This window comes from Buteo buteo, chromosome 11 (assembly GCF_964188355.1).
Source record: "Buteo buteo chromosome 11, bButBut1.hap1.1, whole genome shotgun sequence".
NCBI classification, from domain to species: Eukaryota; Metazoa; Chordata; class Aves; order Accipitriformes; family Accipitridae; genus Buteo; species Buteo buteo.
This window is the reverse complement of record NC_134181.1, coordinates 14927469-14948612: the sequence shown is the minus strand read 5'-3', so window position 1 is coordinate 14948612 and position 21144 is coordinate 14927469. Positions and strand designations below refer to the sequence as shown.

General features: G+C 40.3%; 2 protein-coding genes across 6 annotated transcripts in view; both read left to right on the top strand.

Annotated features, from left to right (window-relative positions):
• The first annotated feature begins 2949 nt into the window (after positions 1-2949).
• C11H16orf87 (chromosome 11 C16orf87 homolog) lies at positions 2950-16561 on the top strand. Of its 3 annotated transcripts, none has more exons than XM_075040160.1 (4): positions 2950-3080; positions 7440-7536; positions 10151-10333; positions 16322-16561. In XM_075040160.1, the coding sequence occupies exons 1-4, from the start codon at positions 3015-3017 to the stop codon at positions 16438-16440; spliced, it is 465 nt and encodes a 154-aa protein (XP_074896261.1). In that variant the 5' UTR covers positions 2950-3014; the 3' UTR covers positions 16441-16561. The 3 variants fall into 3 exon arrangements, with proteins under 3 accessions (XP_074896261.1, XP_074896262.1, XP_074896263.1); XM_075040161.1 differs by lacking the exon at positions 16322-16561 and adding an exon at positions 15198-15970; XM_075040162.1 differs by lacking the exon at positions 10151-10333 and having other exon boundaries at positions 16322-16480.
• The window catches only part of MYLK3 (myosin light chain kinase 3), a 63560-nt gene continuing 45389 nt past the window's right edge, over positions 2974-21144 (top strand). The window contains exons 1-2 of one of the 3 annotated variants that reach the window (XM_075040150.1): positions 2974-3080; positions 7440-7536. In XM_075040150.1, coding sequence (XP_074896251.1) covers positions 7501-7536 — 36 coding nt within the window. In that variant the 5' untranslated portion in view covers positions 2974-3080; positions 7440-7500. Of the gene's footprint in view, positions 3081-7439; positions 7537-10195; positions 10334-18163; positions 18242-21144 lie in introns of those variants that run through there. The other 2 variants (XM_075040152.1, XM_075040155.1) reach the window with 2 other exon arrangements.

Genomic DNA, 21144 nt, shown 5'->3' with positions numbered 1-21144 from the left:
AGGGCTTCCAGTGGAAAACAGGTAGAAAAACCATTTACCAAACAGATCCTTGCAGTTATTTAAATATCACAAGTTTTACATTAAATCAATTAATTTACGAAGAGTACAAAAAAAACAACAAAGAAACAGTACAGCTGGTCTATTTCCAGAATAGATTTTTCAGTGTCTTTAATTGACTTGCGTATATTAGTGAATACACAAAGTTATAAATACTTACATGAAGACTTGTGAAATTAAGTACAGTAAGAAGTACAACATTTTGTAGAAATATGGATCACGATCTTCTTCATTTAGGGGCTGTCTTCATGGAATCTCTGTCCATTACAAGGTATGCCCCTCTCTGCTAGGATGCTTTGAGATGGCTTCTCCCTCTTTAGGGTGACTGCTAAAGTAAGAGTGGGAAGATGTTCTCCTGGGCCAGGTGGGAAAAGTGGAGCTTAAACAGATTGGAAGTGATTAAAACCCTTGCATTTCCTCAGTTTGCATGTGAAAAATATCACAGTGAAGAGTTCTGTTATTCTGTTTTATCAAGGAGGTCTCATTGGAGATCTGCCCCTGATAATCATAGAGATAACTTTTTAACAAGAGAAGATAGTAAACAACTTTAAGTGATTATACTTGGAGCAGAACTGCAACCTCCCACTTTGAACGGTAAATGTGAGAAATATACTCTGCGGAGATCATGGTTAGTATGAAGTGGAAGAGATTTGTTTTTAAAATTTAGAAAAGGAAAATTTTATCCTAAGATTTTCACCTGTGGACTTTGTCATATGAGAAGATTACCCATCAAGATTACTAAGAGGAACCACATTTCAAATGATTAAGGTGAGATGTACCTCTTTACGGTTGTAAAGTTTATTATATCACATGATTTCCCTGTGTTATCTCCTAAATGTTCAGGTTTTCCTCACAATAGATGTATGTATTTGTTATTCTATATGGTCTTTCAGAAGATGTTTCAGTTTTTGCAGTCTACATTTAAGGTATGTGCAGCAATTATGTCACTTAAAAATCTGTAATAAAAATGTTGCTTATCTAGAGCATGTGTGGTCTTTTCTGAATCTGGAACTCCATTTTCAAGTTCCACAGAACCTGTAATAAATTAGCCTCAACAATTAAGCTGAATAAATCAAGCACTAGTGAGACTCTAGACAAACTTACTTGGCAACTGGGATACCTTGAGCTATCTGATCTGTAGGGAAGGTCAACAAGCCACAGGAAGACCACTGGCATTTCAGCTGTAAGGAGAATTTTACTCTGTGAGAAACTATGGCAAGTGCTAGTCTTTTTCTGCCTGAAGGAAGAAGTGTCTTTTTAATTTGCCTGGCAGGGAAAAATTGTTTGGGCTGTTCTGACAGACGAATAAGTACACTCTCTACATTCCTGTCCACCAAAACCTGACCACGTGCATCAAAGTAACTCAGTAATGAGCTAGCAGATGGTATTAACATTTAAATAGCTGTAAAAGTAACTTTAAAAAAGTTTCCTCCAAACTGCTTTTAGGTTGATTTCCCTGAAGGAGAAGTATAGACAAAAGTCTTATCAAAACTGCCTCTCCTCCAATGTTTTTTTCTCAATATGTAGGTGCAGCAAACTGAGTTCAAGACTAAACTACAAACATAAAATAAAAATTCTGTTATATTGGGCCTAGAGCCAGCCTCACAGATGCACTGATTGCTACCCATGTGAAAGCATTACAGTTCCAGTACAGTTCTTTAATATTTGTTGGCAGCTGTACCTCAGGCTATTTTAAACAGTAATCTTCAAAAAGAATTTTCTGGTTGAGACTTTGTGGCCCTTTTCTCCTGTAGACATTTTGTAGTACAACCGCCCCCCCCCCCAACATCCAAACTCCTGTTAATAGCAGTATTGTCATTATCACTTTCCTTTTTTTTTTTTTTTAAACTCCAGAGGTAAATGATTCAGATATAAATATTTTGTAGGAATACAAAGCTTTTACATGCTGATGCGAAGCTTCAGTCTAAGAGCTCTATCTTGAAGGTATTTGGGAGTTGAAATGAGTACTTCTAGCTGCAACATTTCTTTAAAAATGTATATTGTGAGAAACATAAAAGTGCAGTCAGTTTACATTATGCTACTAATATTTCTAGGTGGGTGTGACAGGAAAATTAACATACTAATGTAAAAACATCGAATTTGCAAGCATAACAAGTTTCAGAGGCATGACTGAATACACTAAGTGTTGAACTGGCAGGCTCACGAAGGTAAAGGAGCAGCAGGTGCTAACCCTTCTCCTCAGCTTTAGTCTTGTCTTTTTCTGAATTGCGACGAAGACCAGAAAAGTAGTATTTAAAACTTCCTGACCGCTTATATGTTTCAGTGTAACTTCATCCTGCTGGTGCTGCTCATGGGGCACAGGTAGCGGGAAGGCAAAAAGGAGCTGCCCTCTCACTTACTGCCTCGAATTAAACAGAAGACCCCGAGCATGCGAAAACCAAGCAGCGGCTGGCTTTTGTGGAGCGCTGCCCAGCTGTCAGCCACGCCGAAGACACCCGAGAGGGGCGATCGCGCCGGAGCCGAGGCGACAGCGAGAGCTTGGGCTCGAGGCGGGCACCACAGCTCCGGGGTCCCCCCGCTGCCGGCTCTCCCCGATTCCCCCTCGGCCCCCACGCTGGTGGCGCGAGGAGCCGTTACCGGCCCGCCCGTTACACGGCTCCGAGCCCGCCCACTGCGCGCAGCCCCGGCCGTGCGAGGCGCCTAGCCAATCCAGCGGCGGAGCCGGCTCCTCGCGCAGGCGCCCCGCCTCAGCTCCACCGTCGCCGGGGTGGGCAGAGCTTCTCCGGCGGCGGCGGCGGCGCGAGCGAGCGGCTCCTTTGTCGGAGGGCCGCGCCGGGGGCGGGCGGGGCCTGCGGAGGCTGCGCAGGCTCCTGCCGGCCGCGCGCGCCCCCGGCCGGCGCCGCGCCCCTGCCCTTTCCTCCCGCCCTCCCCGGCCGCCGTGGGGCGGGGCGGGGCGGGGCGGGGCGGCCGGCGCTCCGGCGGCGGCAGCAGCGAGCATGTCCTCGAGCAGGGCCAAGAAAGTGAAGATGGCCACCAAGTCCTGCCCAGAGTGCGACCAGCAGGTGAGGCGTCTGCCAGGCCCGCTCCCCTCGAGGGCTGTCCCCGCCGGGGAAGGGGGATTAGTGGCCGCGGGGTTAGAACGGCGCCCCCGTGAGCGGGAGGAGCGCCCGCCCCACCAGCCGGCGGCCCGCGAGCGGGGCTGGTTGGCCGGTCCTCAGGCCGGCGGGCGCCCTGAGGCGGAAGGGCTCGCCGGCCACCTCAGCGAGGACAGGTTGCTCCTGTCGCTGGGGCTCTGGCTGAAGGGAGGGATGGGGACCGCGGGCGGAACGGGGGGAGGTGGGCGTCAGCCCCCGCCGGCGGCCCGTGCCTGTCCGTGGGGTCCGGCCGCTCGGCTGCGGTCGGCGGCGGGGCTGCGGGAGCCGCTCCCTCAGCGCAGCTTTGGTGTTCACCGCCCCGGGCCACCGTCCCTCTCCGGCAGCACCTCGGGGACGAGCGCCACTGCCGATCCCGCTTTGGCTCGTCCCTGGGCACGGTGGGTGTGCGCTGTCCCTCACTGACCTTTCGCCGCGCCGGTCGGAGTTCAGGGGCCGCCGGCAGCCGCCCTCCGCCTCCCGGGGCGCCGGGCTGTGTGCCGTGCCCCGGCCGGCCAGCGGCTCCCCGCGTTAGTGCCCACAGCCTTGCTTCCTGTTTTCTCTCCTCTGCGTGTCGGTTGTGGTTGCTACTCGATACCCACCGCTGCAGATTATGCGCTTGCGATATCGATGCAAGACGCTGTCGGCTGAGCTGCTTGGTTTTGAGGCAGGAAAAAATCAAGCTGGCTCCGTGCTACTGCGAAACAATGCTTATGTAAAGTAAATAATCGTTGCCTTTGCAGTTTCTGCTGGGAATGTGGATTAAATACCGTGTTCCTCTTGCAGGGTAACGTAATAGTTATCTTATGCTGAAGGACTTTTGTGCGACGTGCGGAATTGATTGTTTATGTGCTAGTATTGTTTAGTAGCTATGTAATTTATTAAAAATGTAATGAATTTAGTAATTTATACAATGCAGTTTGCCCTTTGGATGACTAATGTGCCTAGGGATAGTCGGGAGAGCGTTCAGTTGTGTTGTTTTCTCATGGAGTAGTTTAGAAACGGCAAAACTGAGACCTTCACCGCAATTCCTATCATGTAGTCCAAATGTGTACGTGAACCGTTGTTTATGTCTCGCTGCAGTTTTGTTATGTGTACAATATGGAGTTACTTACCCTTAAACAGTAACAGCAGCTGCTTTTCACTGTTACTATATTACGAGCTTGTCTTCATTTACGCTTTTTCCTGGTAATGATGTTACTATTAAAAACAGGCCAGATTGTTGCAGCCGTGCTCCTCTGCTGGAACAATAGCACAGCACTGCAGAAGGTTGCTGTGGGGCTCAGGATAGGGGGAGAGGCTTTTACATGTAATCGTGGGAAACATGTTTCTGTTACTGGATCCTGAAACATGACTGGTATACACTAGTTTAGCTATACTTAAAAAAAACAATCTCATGCCATTTTTTCTTTACTTATAAAGATTAAAAAAAAGTCGTCTTATTTGTTCTGACTTGCATGGTTTTTTATAGTGTTTCTGCTCATCCTGGAACAGTTTGGAATGTTGAGCTGTGTGGGGGGGGCATCCTCTCATGTTTTAAGCAATAGATGAACCGCTGCAAATGCTCACATTAAGCATGTCACTGAAGTACTATTTCTGAGAAAAAATTGTGTGCCAAGTTGGGGTTATTCAGTTGTTGAAAGAAGAAATTAAAATGAGTGAGAAGTTGCATATGAGAGTGGTGGTGGTGTGGTTTTGGTTTTTTTTAATTTAAAGTAGAGAATGTCAAACCACCAACAATAGGAAGAGCAAGTAAGCAAGCATTATAGGCTTACTTTTTAAGCTGATGCCAAAACTTTCACTTTGTTCTGCCCTTTAAAACACGCGATATGCATATGTCAATGTAGATTTTCTGTTGGCAACTCTTCTGTGGCTAACATGGAATTAATGTGCATATGTGTCCTGCCCTGGCACAAGCATTGCTCATAGGACCTTGTTTTCCAGTGCCAAATGTTTGGGAGAGGGCAAGAAACTAAAACCCACAGTACAAGTCAACCCTTTGCAGAGTGTGGGGAAGCTCATGTGTGACTCTTTAAGTGGTTGTGTCCTGTACTAGTGTTTCTTAAATTCTTCCATAAACAAGAGCTTTGCATTTGTTTCTGATTTCTTTGCTAGAAGTGGCATGCATGGAAATATTTAGACAGCCACAAATATTGGAGTGTAATATTGAGTAACACTTCTTAGGCTTTTAAACTTTTTCTGCTGTAATTTAGGTGATACGTAGTTGCCATTTAGGCTTTTTTAAAATAAAAAAAAAGAAGGTTTTTGATGATATTTTCACAACCAAAGCACAGCCCCATTAAACTAGGGAGCCTGAAGTACTTGCAGTCAATCAGAAGAAATAATTATCACTTCTTAATTTAGCTTCAGGTAAACTTTCTTGTATGAGAAACTCAATTTCTTCTTGCTTAGGAAAATGTTAAACAGAGTAAAATAGTGTTTGTAGGCCTATGTTGCCTTAATTACATTACAGGATCTTATCAGTAAAGGTCTTCAAAGGATAACTGATACGTTTCAGTGAATAAGCCCCTTCCCACCTAATCCCCCCACCCTCCCCAAAAGGCTCACACACCTACATGCCAAACCTGCAACACAAGAACAATATTGTTCTGTTAAGCACAGTTAAGTTCATTGAAAAATATTGCGTCTGCTCCAATTCCTTTGGGTGGTTTTCCCCAAATTTTTTTTTAGGCTGAGCCTGGAAATGTAATTATTGGAGCGACCCAGGTGTTCAAAAAATGGGTTTAAATGGAACTTCTATATCATCTTAACAATACAGACAAACTATCGGCTAGATAGTGTTTTTTAGTACTCTTATACTGACATATGAACAAGGAGATAAGTGCGCACACAAGTCTGCTAAATTCCGAGCTTTAAAGTTCAATAAACCTTGATTAGAATTGTTTTTATTATGTCAGTGTCTCCATAAAGGGAATTTAAAAGTCTGTAGTTACATAAAACCTGTATCAAAAATCTATCTGTAATCTGTTTGTAGGGTGAGGTACAGGAGTTAAAATGTGCTACAGAAAGCAAAATAATTTGTTTATTCTGAGTAGCAGTTAAGTTCCCCTTTACAAATACAGGTACTATTTTGGCAAGTTTTTTCCCAGCCAGTAGAACATGGGAACTTGGTTCTTCTGTATGTCCGGTAAAATTGAGCAGGCAGTCATGGTTCTGTACTCCTGTTTGTTTCCATGGATATTGGCAAACTCATAGAGACCTGTCTTAAAGAATTACGTTTGAGAAATTACCTCCTGTTTTTTTCCCCCCACTGTTGTGCTTCAACATGACTTGACTTTAATGTGTGTTATGTTAATCTCTTCCAGATCTCTGTTTAAACTTGCTTTGATTTGTGTTTTCAGTCTTAAACCTAATGAAAGCAATGTGGTGTATTCCTTACTACTTAAAGCCAAGATCTTTTGAGATCTTTTAAAGTGAAGGTAAAGAGGTTTGTAATTTATCAGCATCACTTTTTTTTTTTTTAATTGCTCAGGGTAAGATTTTTGTCATTTTTCATGTAAGTGTGGCATTTCCAGGTTCTCTCATCTTGATTTAAATTGTCTTATGCTGGGGGAACGTACTGCTCCTGACTGCTTGGTTGATCACGAAAGGCACTATCGTCTCTTAAACTCTTCATCCTGCAGTCAGCTTTTGACTAGCTGTGGTAGGTTATTTGTGTTTTGAATTAACTAGGTACTTCTGTAACCACCCGGCCTTGTCTACAGAGCTGTTGTAGAGTGTGGTACAAATGCATCTGTTTTGCTTCGGGCTTTATTGTGCCTCCTGTTTAAAGCTGCTCCTGCTCTCTGAAGGAGTTGCTTTCAACTGCTTCTGAAAAGTGTATGTATTCAGAATGTACTGATACGTATGAAACTCATAGTTTTTCTTAATTTTTTTTTTTTAAAGTAAATGAAGGAAGCAAAACTGGGAATGTCTGATTGATTTGACTGGGGATGTTTTCTTTAGAGCTCTCCGCTTTCCCCCACCCACTTCCTGACAGTCTGGGGAAGAGGATTGGTAGTACAAAGTAGTCACAACAGCTGTACATTTCAAGCTTGATTTCCAACAACTGCATAAAGAAAAGGCTGGGTGGGTGATTCACAGCAGAACCTGGGTTTACTACGTTTAAGTAAAATTGTAGAATAGTACAGGCCATAGTTGGCAGTACAGACTGATTTTGAAGAGGTATCTCTGAGGACAAAATGTGCGTTACTAGTTTTTTTTCTTCATCAGACAGGAATTTTGTCATAATTTGAAATGATCTGAAATATTTGTCTTTTGTTTTCCCAGGTTCCTGTTGCATGTAAATCATGTCCCTGTGGCTACATATTTATTAGTCGAAAACTCTTGCATGCTAAACGTGCTGAGAGATCACCACCCATCACAGGTAATACAGAGATGGGAAGAAGGGGACAACAGTTCTTTCCCCTTATTTCTTGGAGGCAAAGGATAGAGTATTTTACTTCTCTGTGTAAAATGACTGTTGTCAGTTTGCTTTCCCTTGAATTTGTGCATGGTAGACTTTGAATATGTTGATTTTTCTTGAATTTTGAGGGGGGAAAAAGCTGATGTTTTCAGTCTTACTTTGTACTTGTGATGTTATTTATTCTGTGTATATTCTAGCTGTGCACATTGGTCATTATGCAAAATAACTCCTTACAGAAAGCTTTCTGTTAATCCTATTTTGAAGCTAAATGTCTAGAGGTGTCAAAGGGATCGGATTTCATAGTACATGCTGATTGAAGCTGGGTTTTCTGAAAGTAAAAACTGGTCATATGTTTAATCTAAAACCAGGTGGGTCTTGCTTCTCTCTGCATGGGTTAAATTAAAAAACAGTGTATTTTTGTGTCTAACTTGTTTGTCTGTTGTTGTTGATGGGCACAGTAAGAAGTTGGTTGAATGTGCATTCTGGCATGATTAATATTCTCCTTGTGTTCATTTTTATGACTTCCTCCAGTCCTAGTAGGAATTAGTCAGAACAAGCACCTGTCAGGGAAGATGTTTAAAAAAAATAAAAAAGGTATCTGATCTTTTTAAAATTGTCTACTCGGCTTACAAAATGGAAGCTAGGTGTATTTTGTATCACTATTTTGAAGGATACTTGCAGTTTACCAGCTTGTAGGAATTACATGATGTTATGCCAAATAACTGAACTTTCAAGGTGGAGGAGGTTAAGCAATGTCTGTGGTAGTTTGGAAGTGTTGGTAAATTTTATTTTTTTTTTTTCCCCCTTCCTGATTGTTGATAAAGTAGTTACCAAATGAAGCTCAAGGCCATGATCTGGTAGAGCAGAGCTCTTGTATAATTCAGCTTTGTACATAGGAAATGCACCAGGGGAGGAAGAACCTCATGCATGAATATATGCTGGGGGCCACCCTGCTGGAAAAGCAGCTTTGCAGGAAAGAACCTGGGGTCCTGGTGACCAGCAGGTTGAACGTGTGCCTTTGTGGCAAAGGCAAGTAATGGAATTCTGGGCTGTGTTAGGCAAAGTATTGCCAGCAGGTAGAGGGAGGAGATCCTTCCCCTCTATCCAGCAACGGAGGGGCTGCACCTGGAGTGCTGTGTCTGGTTCTGGACTCCCCAGTACAGGAGACACACAGACACACTGGAGGAGTCCAGTGAAGGGCCACGAAGATGATGAAGGGACGAGACCATCTTTCTTCTGAGGGAAGTCACAGAGAGCTGGGACACTTCTGCCTCGAGAAGAGAAGGCTCAGAGGAATCTTATCAATGTATATAAATACCTGAAGGAAGGGTGTAAGGAAGATGGAGCTAGGCTCTTTTCAGTGGTGCCCAGTGACAGGACAAGAGGCAGTGGGCATAAACTGAAACATGGGCTGTCCCCTCTAAACATCAGGAAACACTTTTTTACTGTGAGAATGACCAAACACTGGCACAAGTTGCCCAGAGAGGTTGTGGAGTCTCCAACCTTGGAGATACTGAAAAGCCATCTGGACATGGTCCTGGGCAACAGGCTGTAGGTGGCCCTGCTTCAGCAAGGGGGTGGGACAGGTTGGTCTCCAGAGGTCCCTTGATACCTGAACCTTTTTGTGATACTGTGAAATATAGCTTTTGTATTAATATTAGCGACAAGTTACCCTGCTGTCCAGTTTGTACCCTGTGTCTGTACTACAAGATTGATGGCACAACTGCAGCAAAAGGAAACCAGTTCCCCAGGAAGATAGAGTGGGAGACCACGTATGTCTATCTTGTGCTCATAAGGTAACTGCAACTTCTTTAAGAAAACGATGTTCCAGTATTTTCCACAATATAGCTACTGCAGAATCGTGCTCCAGCCTTGCAAATGTGCAACTAGTCTGTGTTGAATAGTGTACTGTGGCGACTGTACTATTTCCAGTACTGAAGCTCATTAATTCATACTTAACTTACAGGTGAAACTCATCTAAATACTTTTTTTTTTTTACTGGTGTGTAGGAAAACAGTACACCCGTTCAGTGTTAAGTGTTATGAGGCCTTGTCATAGGCTAGATTTGGTGAGACACATATGCTCTGTAATGTGGTGTTTACTGATTCAGCATTTCAATTTGTGAGAGCAGCGGGAATGATTTTGTTGTTGATGTCAAAAGATGATGAAGTACTTCGCTGTTTGCCTATATGATAAAATCCTTTTTTTTGGCTAGTGGAAACAAATGCAATGGGCAGTCTTGATGGCTGTGATTTGTACAGTTTTTTTCCATCTTATTGTGGGAAACGGTGAACTTTTTGCATGCTAGCAGATGTCTCATGTTGCAGAATGCATTTGAAGTAATTAAAGGCTTGATCCTTGTAATCAAGAAGTGAAGTGTCTTTCTGGATCTGACACCTTAATTTCTGCATGGATATCGTGCAGATGCAATTGTTCTGTAAAGGTACAGACATCTAACCACTTTTGCTAAGAGATTTAAAGAAAAAAGGTGATTGAGTGGGGTAAGCACTAAGAGTAAATTAAGAACAAAGATGAAAACAACTTTAGATCATACCATTTCTATTCATTTGCACAGAAAACAAGAGTGAGGCCAAAAGGAGACGGACAGAGAGAGTTAAGCGAGAGAAGATAAATTCTGCAGTAAATAAAGACTTAGAAAACCGAAAAAGATCCAGGTCTAACAGCCATTCAGATCATAGCAGACGAGGAAGAGGAAGACCTAAGAGTGGCTCAGCCAAAAAGCATGAGGAAGAAAGAGGTATGAGAACTGGAGGAATACGTTCATTGGGTTTACTTTTTGTATGAAGACTTTTTTTTATCAATAAACCTTTATACCACTCAAACCATTTAAGTAACTGGACCAGTTCAGCCAATACCCGTTATCTTAATATGGGGAAGGGACTGTTTCACACCTGTAGAGACCTCTGGTTTTATGTTTTTTCAGTGTCTGATTAGAACTTACTACAAAGAACTAAGTCTGTATTTTTAGCCACCCTATGAAGTTTCAACATGTAGGTTGAAAGCCATTGGACTGTAGTGCTTAGTAGGTTTTTTTGGTTTGTTTTTGTTTGGTTTGGTTTTGTTGGGTTTTTCTGAGGTACTGCTGCTCTGTATCACAAGGACAAACAGTGTCAGAGAGTGATGAGGATGACTGGATTGCTTAAAAAGTTCCTTGAAACCTTTTGGAGAGCCAAAGTAAAAAGGGCACTTTGAGTCACTACTATGACCTGAATTTTTGTCCCATGTTTCTATGGAATAATACTCTAGAGGAAAGAATGCCTCCTTGCTTATTAAGGTACCTTGGTGACCTGCTGTTTTTAATCTTTATACAATAAAGAGACTGTTACATGCACTAGAGTAATTTTGGAGCCCTTCAAGTATGTGACTTTCACTTAGGATTCCTATTTTTTTTCTAAGAGCGTGTTGACACTGCATTTGCTCTCTGTGGGTTTTGGAGATATTAATTTAAGGCCTGAATAATGAATCCAAAACTTTGCATGGACTTAGAAAGGCTGGAAGGCAGGTAGGAGGGGAAGAACAAGATTTCATATAAGTATACAGAAGATCTTGTTCTTAAAACTACTGAATCCTTCAAGCATACCTTATAGCATAATGCAGAAATGCAGTAAAGTTTTTCCCTGCCACCTTATTTGTTAACAAAAAATGGGTGTTAATCTGTGTTGCAAAGTGAGTTCCTTTAACTTCTAACTCTTCAAAACCAATTTTGTTGTCTCTGCTGTTTAATGTAGATCTAGTCCTTCTTAAATTTTCTTTCCTATAAAGTATGAATTGGGATTTGTTGTTGTTCTAGTGCTTTGGCTGTGGAAAGAGGAGATGGAATTTGATTTCTGTATGTTTTCAGAATGGTAATTGCTTTACTGTAATAGGAATACAGTTATAATATCTAATATCTTCACTGTTACATATGGATTATTGATGTATGTAGCTTCACAGAATACAGAGCTTCCCTATTTGTTGCTGATATAAGCTAAACTTTGTCTAGCACCTATAGGATCATTTCTAGGCATATTACTGCCAGTCTAGTTCACAGACAGCTTTGGTTTGAAAATTCCTGCAAGCTGGTTGGGTTGCCCTATAAATGTAAATCTTCTTTCCTGTCCCTGAAATAGAGGAAAGCAATCTAAGCAATCAAAAGAAAAGATCCATTCTCTTAATGCTTGTTTTATAGTCTCCAAAAAGCAAGATTTTGAAAGTATGAGGGATATTTAGAGAACATGTTTTCCTATCAAAAGCTAGGCTGAATGTTTTTAACTTCTTGCTGCATACTCTGAAGTGTGACAATATGCCAGTGCTCTGAGGTAGAAAACTAGAAATACGGATGCAGTGAGATCTTTGCATAAGAGTGCATGTGTGGTGTGTTGTTTTCTTCATGTTTGGTGTTGTGGTTTTTTTTAAGTTGAATCTCATCTGAGAAGATTGCCTTCAACTTCTTGTCCTGTCTTACCATCCCCTTTACTTGGTATTGTGACTACTGCTACTATTTCTTCTTCAACCTCTTCACCTGCAGACCTGGTACAGAGCTTGGGTTCATACGCATTTGTAATTATCTTTGCTCCTCACCAGTGCAGCACACATTATTGTTTAGGAATAAGTGGGCTTAGGATATTTTCTTACTTCTGATTTATTTCTGGTTATGTCAGACCGTAATGCGTGTAGACAACTGTGGTGGCTATTGGGCAGATTTAAAAAATAAAATAAAAAAAGTTGAGACATATGGCTGTCTCCTATAAAAATAAATTCATCAAAGAACTCATTGTTTTGTAAGTAATTACTATAAAACGAGTTAACATTGACTTTTCCCTTTTCAAGTGGCTTATAAAATTGGCCTAACTACTACGTGTGTCGTAATTAGTGGGAATTTTAGAAATATTTTTCCTTTACCAAACCTGTTGCTTGATAGTGTTGTTTGTGTAAAAGCATATTAAGCAACTTTAATTCTTCTATTACAATTAAGGTGATTTTCATATGACTCATTGTTAGTCCTTGTATCAATCTGCATAGAGTTGAAAGTCAGCTCTGGAGTCCAAGACATTAGCTTAGTGTTAGACTTTATGCGTCATATTTCCTTGCCTATTGTATATTTCTAGGATATTTTGGGTATACATTAGTTGCCACTAGAGATTGTGCTACTCTTCTTTCCCCCAAAAGACTTGAAAAGAGGCCACTGCTTGCAAAGCTGTTAAATATTTGGTGCCTCTTAGGTTTCTGCAATGCCTAATGTATTTGTAGGTGGAAAAACAGAAGGACAGAGAATACCTGAATAATAATAGTGTGCAAAAGCAGATAATCTGTCCCAGCTGTGAAAATTTTCTTCCTAAAGGCACCCATGACATCTATAGCTTTGCTTCCTTGCTTGTCATGCTCTTTCATATATAGTGTGCTTCTTCCCAGTTGTGTCTGTGCCTTTGACTAGTTCTTTTGTATCCTTCATGACTGGTTCATGTTAGAGCAAAGAGCTGCAGGATTCAACAGCAGTTAAGAAGAACAGGAGAAGGAAAAGGGCTTTTTAAAATAAGCTATTTTTTCTGCAGATTTAATAAAAAGGAATGGAGGGGGAGGAAAGAGGAAGCTGATGTAGATTGAGGGGATATGGCAGAGTGCTGGGGCCCAGAGAGTATGCCTATCGTGTTTCAGAGCCATGTGATGGCTCTGGAAAGTAGGAACTTCTCCCTGCAGGCTTGGCTTGTCAAAATTGTCCCTTAATTTCTTGGTCAGAAATGCTGCAATATATTTTGAAAATAAAAAAACTTCATAATAATTTCATTCTGATTTTTTGTTGTGGTGGTATGTTTTTTATTTTACTGTGTGGGACTGTGATACACAGCTAGACCGGTTCCCAGGCTGCCTTCTTATCTAGTTAACAACCTTGATTATATTGAAACAAAGAAAAAACCCCTCATATGCAGGAGGAAGTGGTATTGGTTATTCTGAAAGAGGTTACCATCAAGTGAGACTCACTGAGAGTGGCCTGTTGTCTTACTAAAGCATACTTGATACTTAACAAGGGATGAATCTTTATAAAGATATATAAATTTCAGTACCCTGATAAAACTTAAGCTGAATTAAGTTTCTTGACCCAAGTTTTCCTTTTCCAGTAATTTCTGCCTGTATTATATATACATTTGGTTGCCCAATGTGCACATTTGAAGTAACTTACTATCTTGGATAGTGAATCTCAGAAGTTTGGATTTTGAATCCAAAAAAGGGAGGGTCCATATTTGATTTATACATAATCACTATTTTAAGGGCTGTGGGTCTAGTGGGTTGCAGGAGATCTGGGGATGTGAGACATGCTCCAGAAAGACTAAATATCTTCACCTAAATAGTCTCTTAGTTGTACAGCAAAAGACGTAGTATTTTTAACATCTTACAAAAATGGCATTGTGATTCTGTAAGACAGTCTTTTGCTAATAATAGAGAAATGAGTCAGAGTTACTTTCAGATAAGACTGAAGCGGAAAGTTTTAATAGTGTCTGTAGAAACCATGGTGTCCTATGAGTAGCATATTATGAAATGTGATGCAGGTGCAAGCTCTTCTCCTCACTAGTTAGATGAGAACTAAGTGAACTTAAGAACACATAAAGCTTGTAAACCTGTGTTAATCTCTGCTACTGTTTGATATCAAGATTTGAATTTTTTAAAGCTGAAGTCTCAGAACAAACCAGTACTTTGGGAGGATGGGGGGGAAGGGAAACTTGACAATTTTTTTTTTTTTTTTTTTTGACTAAGAAGTCTACAATCTGTTAACTGTAACTGGGGGGGGGAGAAGTATTTTTAATTTTGCTGGGTGCTGACGTATTCAGGTGGTGGCTGGATTTGTTTGGATCAGGAAGTATGAAAAAAGGAGAGGTGTTTAGATAGAAAAATAGAAAAGATTAATGTGGAATAACCAGTGTGTGTGGTGTCTGTGCTCAGAACAACTCCCAGCATTGTTAATTTGTAAATGGTGGGAGGGAGGAAGTGGAACAACCCAGACTGAGTGTACATACAGAAACTGATTTGTCTTGAATACAGGGTAGGACTTGCAGTGAAACTCAGTTTCTTAGCTTTCATTTCAAGCTCAGTACACTAGAGAATATTGTTTTGTGTAGCCAGGGAACCAGCAGAAATCACTTACGTTCCAAATATCAAACGTGCTTTGATTTGTCTTATTTAGCTAAGCAAATTTCTTGTTTTCAGATTAAAAACTGATGCATCTTTGTATGTCCAGGCTCCTCACTAAGCAGTTTTACTTGTAGGGAAAGGTGAGCTTGTGTGTGATTAAGTTGCCTAGAAATCTTTAAGCATATGGTTTTGTTTCTGTGTGTTTGTGTATCAGTATTAAATCAGAACACAGTGGTAAAGGTTTTTTCAGTTTCTTCCACTTAGTTGTTTAAGGCAAGCACTTGACTTCACAGAGAAGGCAGTCTGTTGGAATGGTGTCCATAGCTGTAACACAGATGTGAAGCCAAATCTAAAAATGTTGTTATGAATGTGGACCCATTGAAGGAATAACTGTGTGAGTAGGTGGAGATAGGAGATGCTGGGATCTTTTTTCCATATGGTGCTTTCCATTATTTTCCAGTGCTGCTTTGTCTTTCACTTACCCATTGTTGATTTAGGTGTCTTGGTGGAGCTGTCTGCCAGAGCGTGCTGCGGGCAAAAAAAGTGTGCATATGTGTGTCTGTGTTAATAAGACAGAGGTGTCTGTCAGGTGAGTGTTATGTTGTGACTGTAAATTAGTCCAGGCCACTGTGGAACTTGGTTTAGAGATGGAGTTCCACAGCTAGACACCAACCTTAAAGCTCTATGTGTATTCCTCTCTTCTTTGTGTCTAGAGGCCTGGTCTTCTGCTGACAAAGCTGTTTTTTTGTTGGTGGTGTGGTTTTGTTTGGTTTTTTTTTTTTCTTAATGAGTTGTGTCAGCTACACATCGCTAGCTAAACTGGGATATAGATAGTAATGATCTGGAATAAATGGTATTTATGAAAGTGGTATTTATGAAATCATACTATTCTATGAGTTTTGTCATACGCTATAGTGTAACTTAGCATACTTGAGCACTGCACTATGGAAACTTTTTGATAGCTTGCTGTTGTGTGTCTGTAGCATTGAAACAAGCCAACATCCAGCCAGCAGAGGGAATTCAGAAGCTTTCACTTGCTCACTGAGGTGTTAGCACTATTCTGTAACTGGGATAAGATTTAAAGTCTGCAGTATAGAAAGTCCAGAAATGTTCATGGTGACAAATTTGGAACCTGACTTCTGCCATGTATCTGTTCTTTGGTCTTGGACACTGTAATAAAACTTTTGGGTTTCTGTTACTTAGATGTAAAACCGGCAGACAAATACTGTGTTTAATGAGGATATTGTAAAATAACTTTGTTTTCTAGGATGGGAGATGTTTGTGTAAAAGCAAAAAAAAAAAAACAACTAAAAAAATGGAGGAACGCTTGAGTACTTGTTTGTGTCAGGAATCAATATAATGTTAATGACTCATTCTTCATCATTAAAGAACAGAAATTCAGTCATGCTTTTGGATGACTAATTCTGTGATTCTTCTAGCAACGTTGTGTGCTTCCATTCCTTCCTCCTTTCTCTCAATCCCTCCCTGCATAGGAGTTGATTGTCTAACTTCTTTCAAATTCCAGTACTCCATTCCACATAATTTATTAACTACTATGTAGCTTGCATTAACTTCAGATAATGGAAAAAGCTTCTAATAGTGACTTTTTTTTCTTCTACAGAGAAACAAGAAAAGGAAGTTGACATGTATGCTAACCTTTCAGATGAAAAGGCCTTCGTATTTTCAGTGGCCTTGGCGGAAATAAACAGAAAAATTATCAATCAAAGACTTATTCTGTAATTTGTAAGCACAATCTGCTGCATTTATATGCAGAATGGCTAGCATATTTCCAAGGTGTTGTGGACTCTCGGAAAGTGTGTTGTCTGCACCGACAAGGACCATAGCATTTCCTGTTAAAATTCTGCTGCTGTTCTTGGAAATTGAATTATGTCTCTACAAGTCAGAAAGAAAGTGTTCACGAGATTGTACTATGAAAAATCAGAAAACAGATATGTTTTACGCCTTGAAGACAAATGCTAGACAAATGCACAGAGAGACTGCACCCATTCCAGAGCACTTCTTTTAAATTTGCTGCCAGAAATGCAATATTTTAAATATTTTCAGAAATAAATGATTTTCCTTTAAAATTATATATTTCAGATTTTTCAGCTATATTTCAGTTTACGTATGTACAGTTCACATAACTTTTTAATAAATTGATATTCAAATATTTTATTGAACCGGGAACTAAGTACATTTGTGATACTTAGGGTGTGTTGGTTTTAAACCTCTTAGAAATCTGGTATTCATCCTAGGGATGACTTTAGATTTGCATTTTTTTTAACAGGAGTGATATAATTCTGATAGGAAGAAAATTTAAGTGGTTTCGTTTTGGGGGGTTATTCTGCTCGACAACTTCATATTGTTTATGAATTCTCTCTAGAAAATTATTCCCTGTTATGGAGTTGTTTTTTAAAAATCACACATACTTTTTGGGGTCAGACTCCTGAAGTTTGAGAGCTAAGCACTTGTTTTGTAACAGCTGTTCGCTGGGTTTCTGCTTTGTCCAGCCGGTAAGTACGTCTTCCATATTCTTTCTTGGCCCATCATTTACTGGAGACTGAGAGAAGCAGGTGTCAGAGATGTAGATCTGCAGCTAGCATCTTCTTACTGGTATTTCCAAAAGATGAGGCTATGCTAATTCCTTTTACTCTCAATAGTTTTTTTTGTCTGTGTTTTAAAAGTGTAATTCTTAGCAGTATTTCCTTTGGACTGTTCACTGTAAATACCAAAGCAAAAGTCTACCTGAGTGCGCAAAAATGAGCTGTTTCAGTAGAAATAGGCTTGGGGAAGACATTCAACAAAGTTAGTCTTTGTTAAAGTGGTGTAGTGTAATTTGAGGCAAAACTCTTGCTTTTGTAAATATGTGGGGGTTTTGTCTTACCAAGGAAAAAAAAAAGATGCTCAAGCCCTGTAAAATCCTGAGGGAGGAGGTGTAGGAGGTAACTGCATTCATAAAATCTGACATACTAGCTTTTTGTCAGCTTTCATTCACCCTTTTCTAAGAAGGGGAATGCAACTAATTGTCTTAGTTTTTCTTCAGTATTACTCATGCTTTTCAGTATCATATTACTTTGATAGTGAGAATTACCTAATGAGGTTCTGCTATAGGACTGATCTCTGAGCGGAAGCAGAGATTTTTATTAATAGATCTAGACTATCAAATACTGACTGTTTATTAGTTATTGGTTAAAGGAAGGAGCTATGATAATTTTGAGTTAGGCCACAAGGGACTGATCAGATGCAAACTTTGTAAGCAGAAGCAGGAAACATGGAAAGTGATTTTTTTTTTTTTTTTAAATTCTTAACTCCTGAGCGATAATTGGGGTCCTTTTTAACACTGGATGAGAGGGATGGGTGTGGAAATGCACTTAAACCACTAATATACATTTGTCTTTATTCCAGTAAATGAGGAATTGCGAACACAAGACCTACTTCCCTACATCATGTAGACTTCTGCTTTCCTGAACTGTAGCCTGTCACAGATACCAGTAGTAAGGACAGATGAGTAACTCTTAAGGATAGAGGATATGTATGCATGGTAAGTTATTAAAGTCAGAATGACAAAAGGGAAGTTCTGATTTTGAAAACTTAAGGGTATGGTGAGGTTTGTCTTGCTTCTGTTGCTAGAAATGTGATCTACTGTGTTAAGAAGGGACAAAGGGAACTACTAATGCAGTCTGTTCAGCACTCTAACCTGCATTCCTACATTTATCTGTTTCTTTCTCCTGTACATGGAATTGAAATTATCTTCAGAGGACTGAAGTTAATGTTGTGAGATGTGACTAACTTACGATTTTTACATTTGTGCCTTCTCTGATAAGTACTGAAAAATATGTTCGTAGTTCTCAAAAGCGCAAGGCCATTTTTTCCCCTTCATTGGTGGAGACTCTCTTGAAGCAGTGGCTGAGTTCTATTTCCGTACTTCTTCCTTTTGTCTTCCCCAGGTCTCTGCTGTCAGCTCTTTCCCACTTTTCGTCATGCTATTTTTCTTCCCCTGCTGGCTTCCAGTTTATTCAGGAAAGCTGTGATGGAATCAGGTGGCCTTGAAAATATCCTAGGGAGAGAGTGGTTCTTTGCCAGTGGATCTTGCAAAGCAAGAGTCCTGACTTTCTCTTCCCACCAATCAGAAACAAACCATTCTTTCCTATATAGACAGGACACTTCAGCATCTTCCAGAAGGCCTGGTAACTCTGTGGCTGTCGTATGCTAAGACATAGATTTCTTGGAATGTATTCAGGGACCGAACTGGAAAGTGTCTGCATTGTATGAAATAGGCATCAACATAATGGCATCTCAAGAGCTCTTTGTGTGTTAGAGATGATCAATGGATGAAATACTGTGGCAAATCATTGTAGATTACATTTGTAAAATGTATTAGCTCTTGGTCTGCAAAACTAAAATAAAGCCAGTGACAGCTAAAGGATGAGAGAGTAAAATTCTATGTAGTGTAGCTCTGCCTTACTTGGAAACAGCATAGTTTCCAAGAAGCAAGAATAAATATGGTAACACTTCAGAAAGTTGCTTATGCAAAATTTTTTGGGGGGACTCTCTAGTTCCAGTATAAGTTTTTAAACCCTGCCTGTTTATACACCACCATCTAGCAAGTTCTCCTTTCTGCCACTTTTACCATTTTCTGAAGAACTATGCTTCCAGTGTTTATAGCTCTGTGTAATAGCATGTCAGACCATCAAGCAGGTTCATAGTTCAAATTCTCTTGAGATTTCTCTGCATTTACTCTATTCTGCCACTAGATGGAAGCCTTGTTCTAAAGACAGTTACTGTTTATTCAGGCATTCTTACTATTGATACTAGGAAGAGTATAGTATTCAGTTTTTAGTGAGAGTACACTGAAATGTTATTTTTCTTTAGAACATCACTCACTCATATCTAACATGGGAGCTTAAAATCCTGCTAATGGGTGTTACTGGCCATCTGCACTGAAAGTAGATGGCTTCATCGGTTGTGTGGGATGTTAGCTCTTGAGCTGTGAAAATTGGTAGAGGTGAATAATTTGTCAAGACCAAAGAACTCTGAACTTTCAACTGGCAATTTAATAAAAAATGGTTTAAGGAAACTCTTCTTCACCTCCCCTGGAAGTGCTATATATGTAAGTTTTCACTGGTCAGATTTTACAGACATCTGTAATTTTCCTGTTATTTTCACTCTAATACTGTTATGGTTGATTTAAAGAAAAGTTGAAAATGGGGCAAGGTATTGGGCAATACTTCGCAGATTATCATCACCCTGTGGATGGGCAGCAGGATTTACAGAGAGGGAGAGTAGAACTGAGATATTTGTTTCAAATATCAGGTCCCAAACAAGGTCTTTGGGTTGGTTTTTGATTTGTGTAGGCTACTAGCAGCACTGTGTCTCTTCCTTGCATTTCGGACTGTACTATCAAGAATGCTTAGTATCTTATTGCCTAACAAAACATGGTGCTTGACTTTTGTTCTTTAAGATACTGATGACCTTTAAGGTATTGATAATCTGTGATTAAAGAGTGTAACCAGAGAGCTGTCTTAAACCAGTGTTTTGTTTAAGCCTTTTTGGGTTGCTGTTTTCCAGAATATGATTCCTCTGCATGCATGAACACATGCAGGTATTGCTGGTGTCCTATTTTGCATCTGTGGGTGCATCTATGCAAGTGTTTTTGTTTGGATTAGGAGTGTGTGTTTCAAGCAAATCTCATGATAGTCTATACTTCCAGTGTTTGCATCATGGAACGGTCTTGGGGAGCAGGAATTAGATTCCTTTTACAAAAAATTGACCTTGAGGATGTCCTTCAGCAGTTAGTGGGTGCTTGGTCTGCTGGACCAGGGCTACCTGTAGCAGGTGTTGGGCGCTCTGTACCAACTGTTTCATACTACAGATTTCCTGATGTGCCTTACTTCTTGCTTATTATGAAAATACAGCAGAGCAAATGTTAACAAGTTTAACCAACACTTTCAGGTGAGTCTAAAAGCAATTTATCCTTCAAAGGATTAACAATGTCATCAGTGTTTTGTAGCAAGCTTCCTATTTTTGTATTTCACTGTGGATTCTGGCAAATAGCCTCTAGTGAATATAACCATAGCATTTCAAGATGTTGCTCTCCCCAGTTATTTGCCTATCCTTTTTGGAGGTTGCTGCTTAGATAGCAGTGGTAGCAGGACAGCTCTAAGTAGTAGTAGAATTTTTTTTTAATTACTTTTTTTTTTTTTTAGGCTGTCACTTGTGAAACTCATTAGTAGTTACAGAATTCTAACAGTCTGGCTGCCCCAAAGTTGTATCTAATTAAGCAGTTTTTCTTTTGAGTTGAAGATGATCAATTTTGCTGCCTTGTGGTTGATCAGACACTGCAGAAATACACTGCATGATTTCAGTAGATATTGTGAATTCATAATGAACTGAAGGTATATGTAAATCAATGTACTAGAGCGTTTTCATTGGGTTTTTTTCTGC

Coding starts and splice junctions, on each gene's coding strand:
- C11H16orf87 (XM_075040160.1), top strand. CDS start 3,015: ATGTCCTCGAGCAGGGCCAAGAAAGTGAAGATGGCCACCAAGTCCTGC. Junction 7,537..10,150: donor GAGATCACCACCCATCACAG/GTAATACAGAGA, acceptor TCATTTGCACAG/AAAACAAGAGTGAGGCCAAA. Junction 10,334..16,321: donor AAAGCATGAGGAAGAAAGAG/GTATGAGAACTG, acceptor TTTCTTCTACAG/AGAAACAAGAAAAGGAAGTT.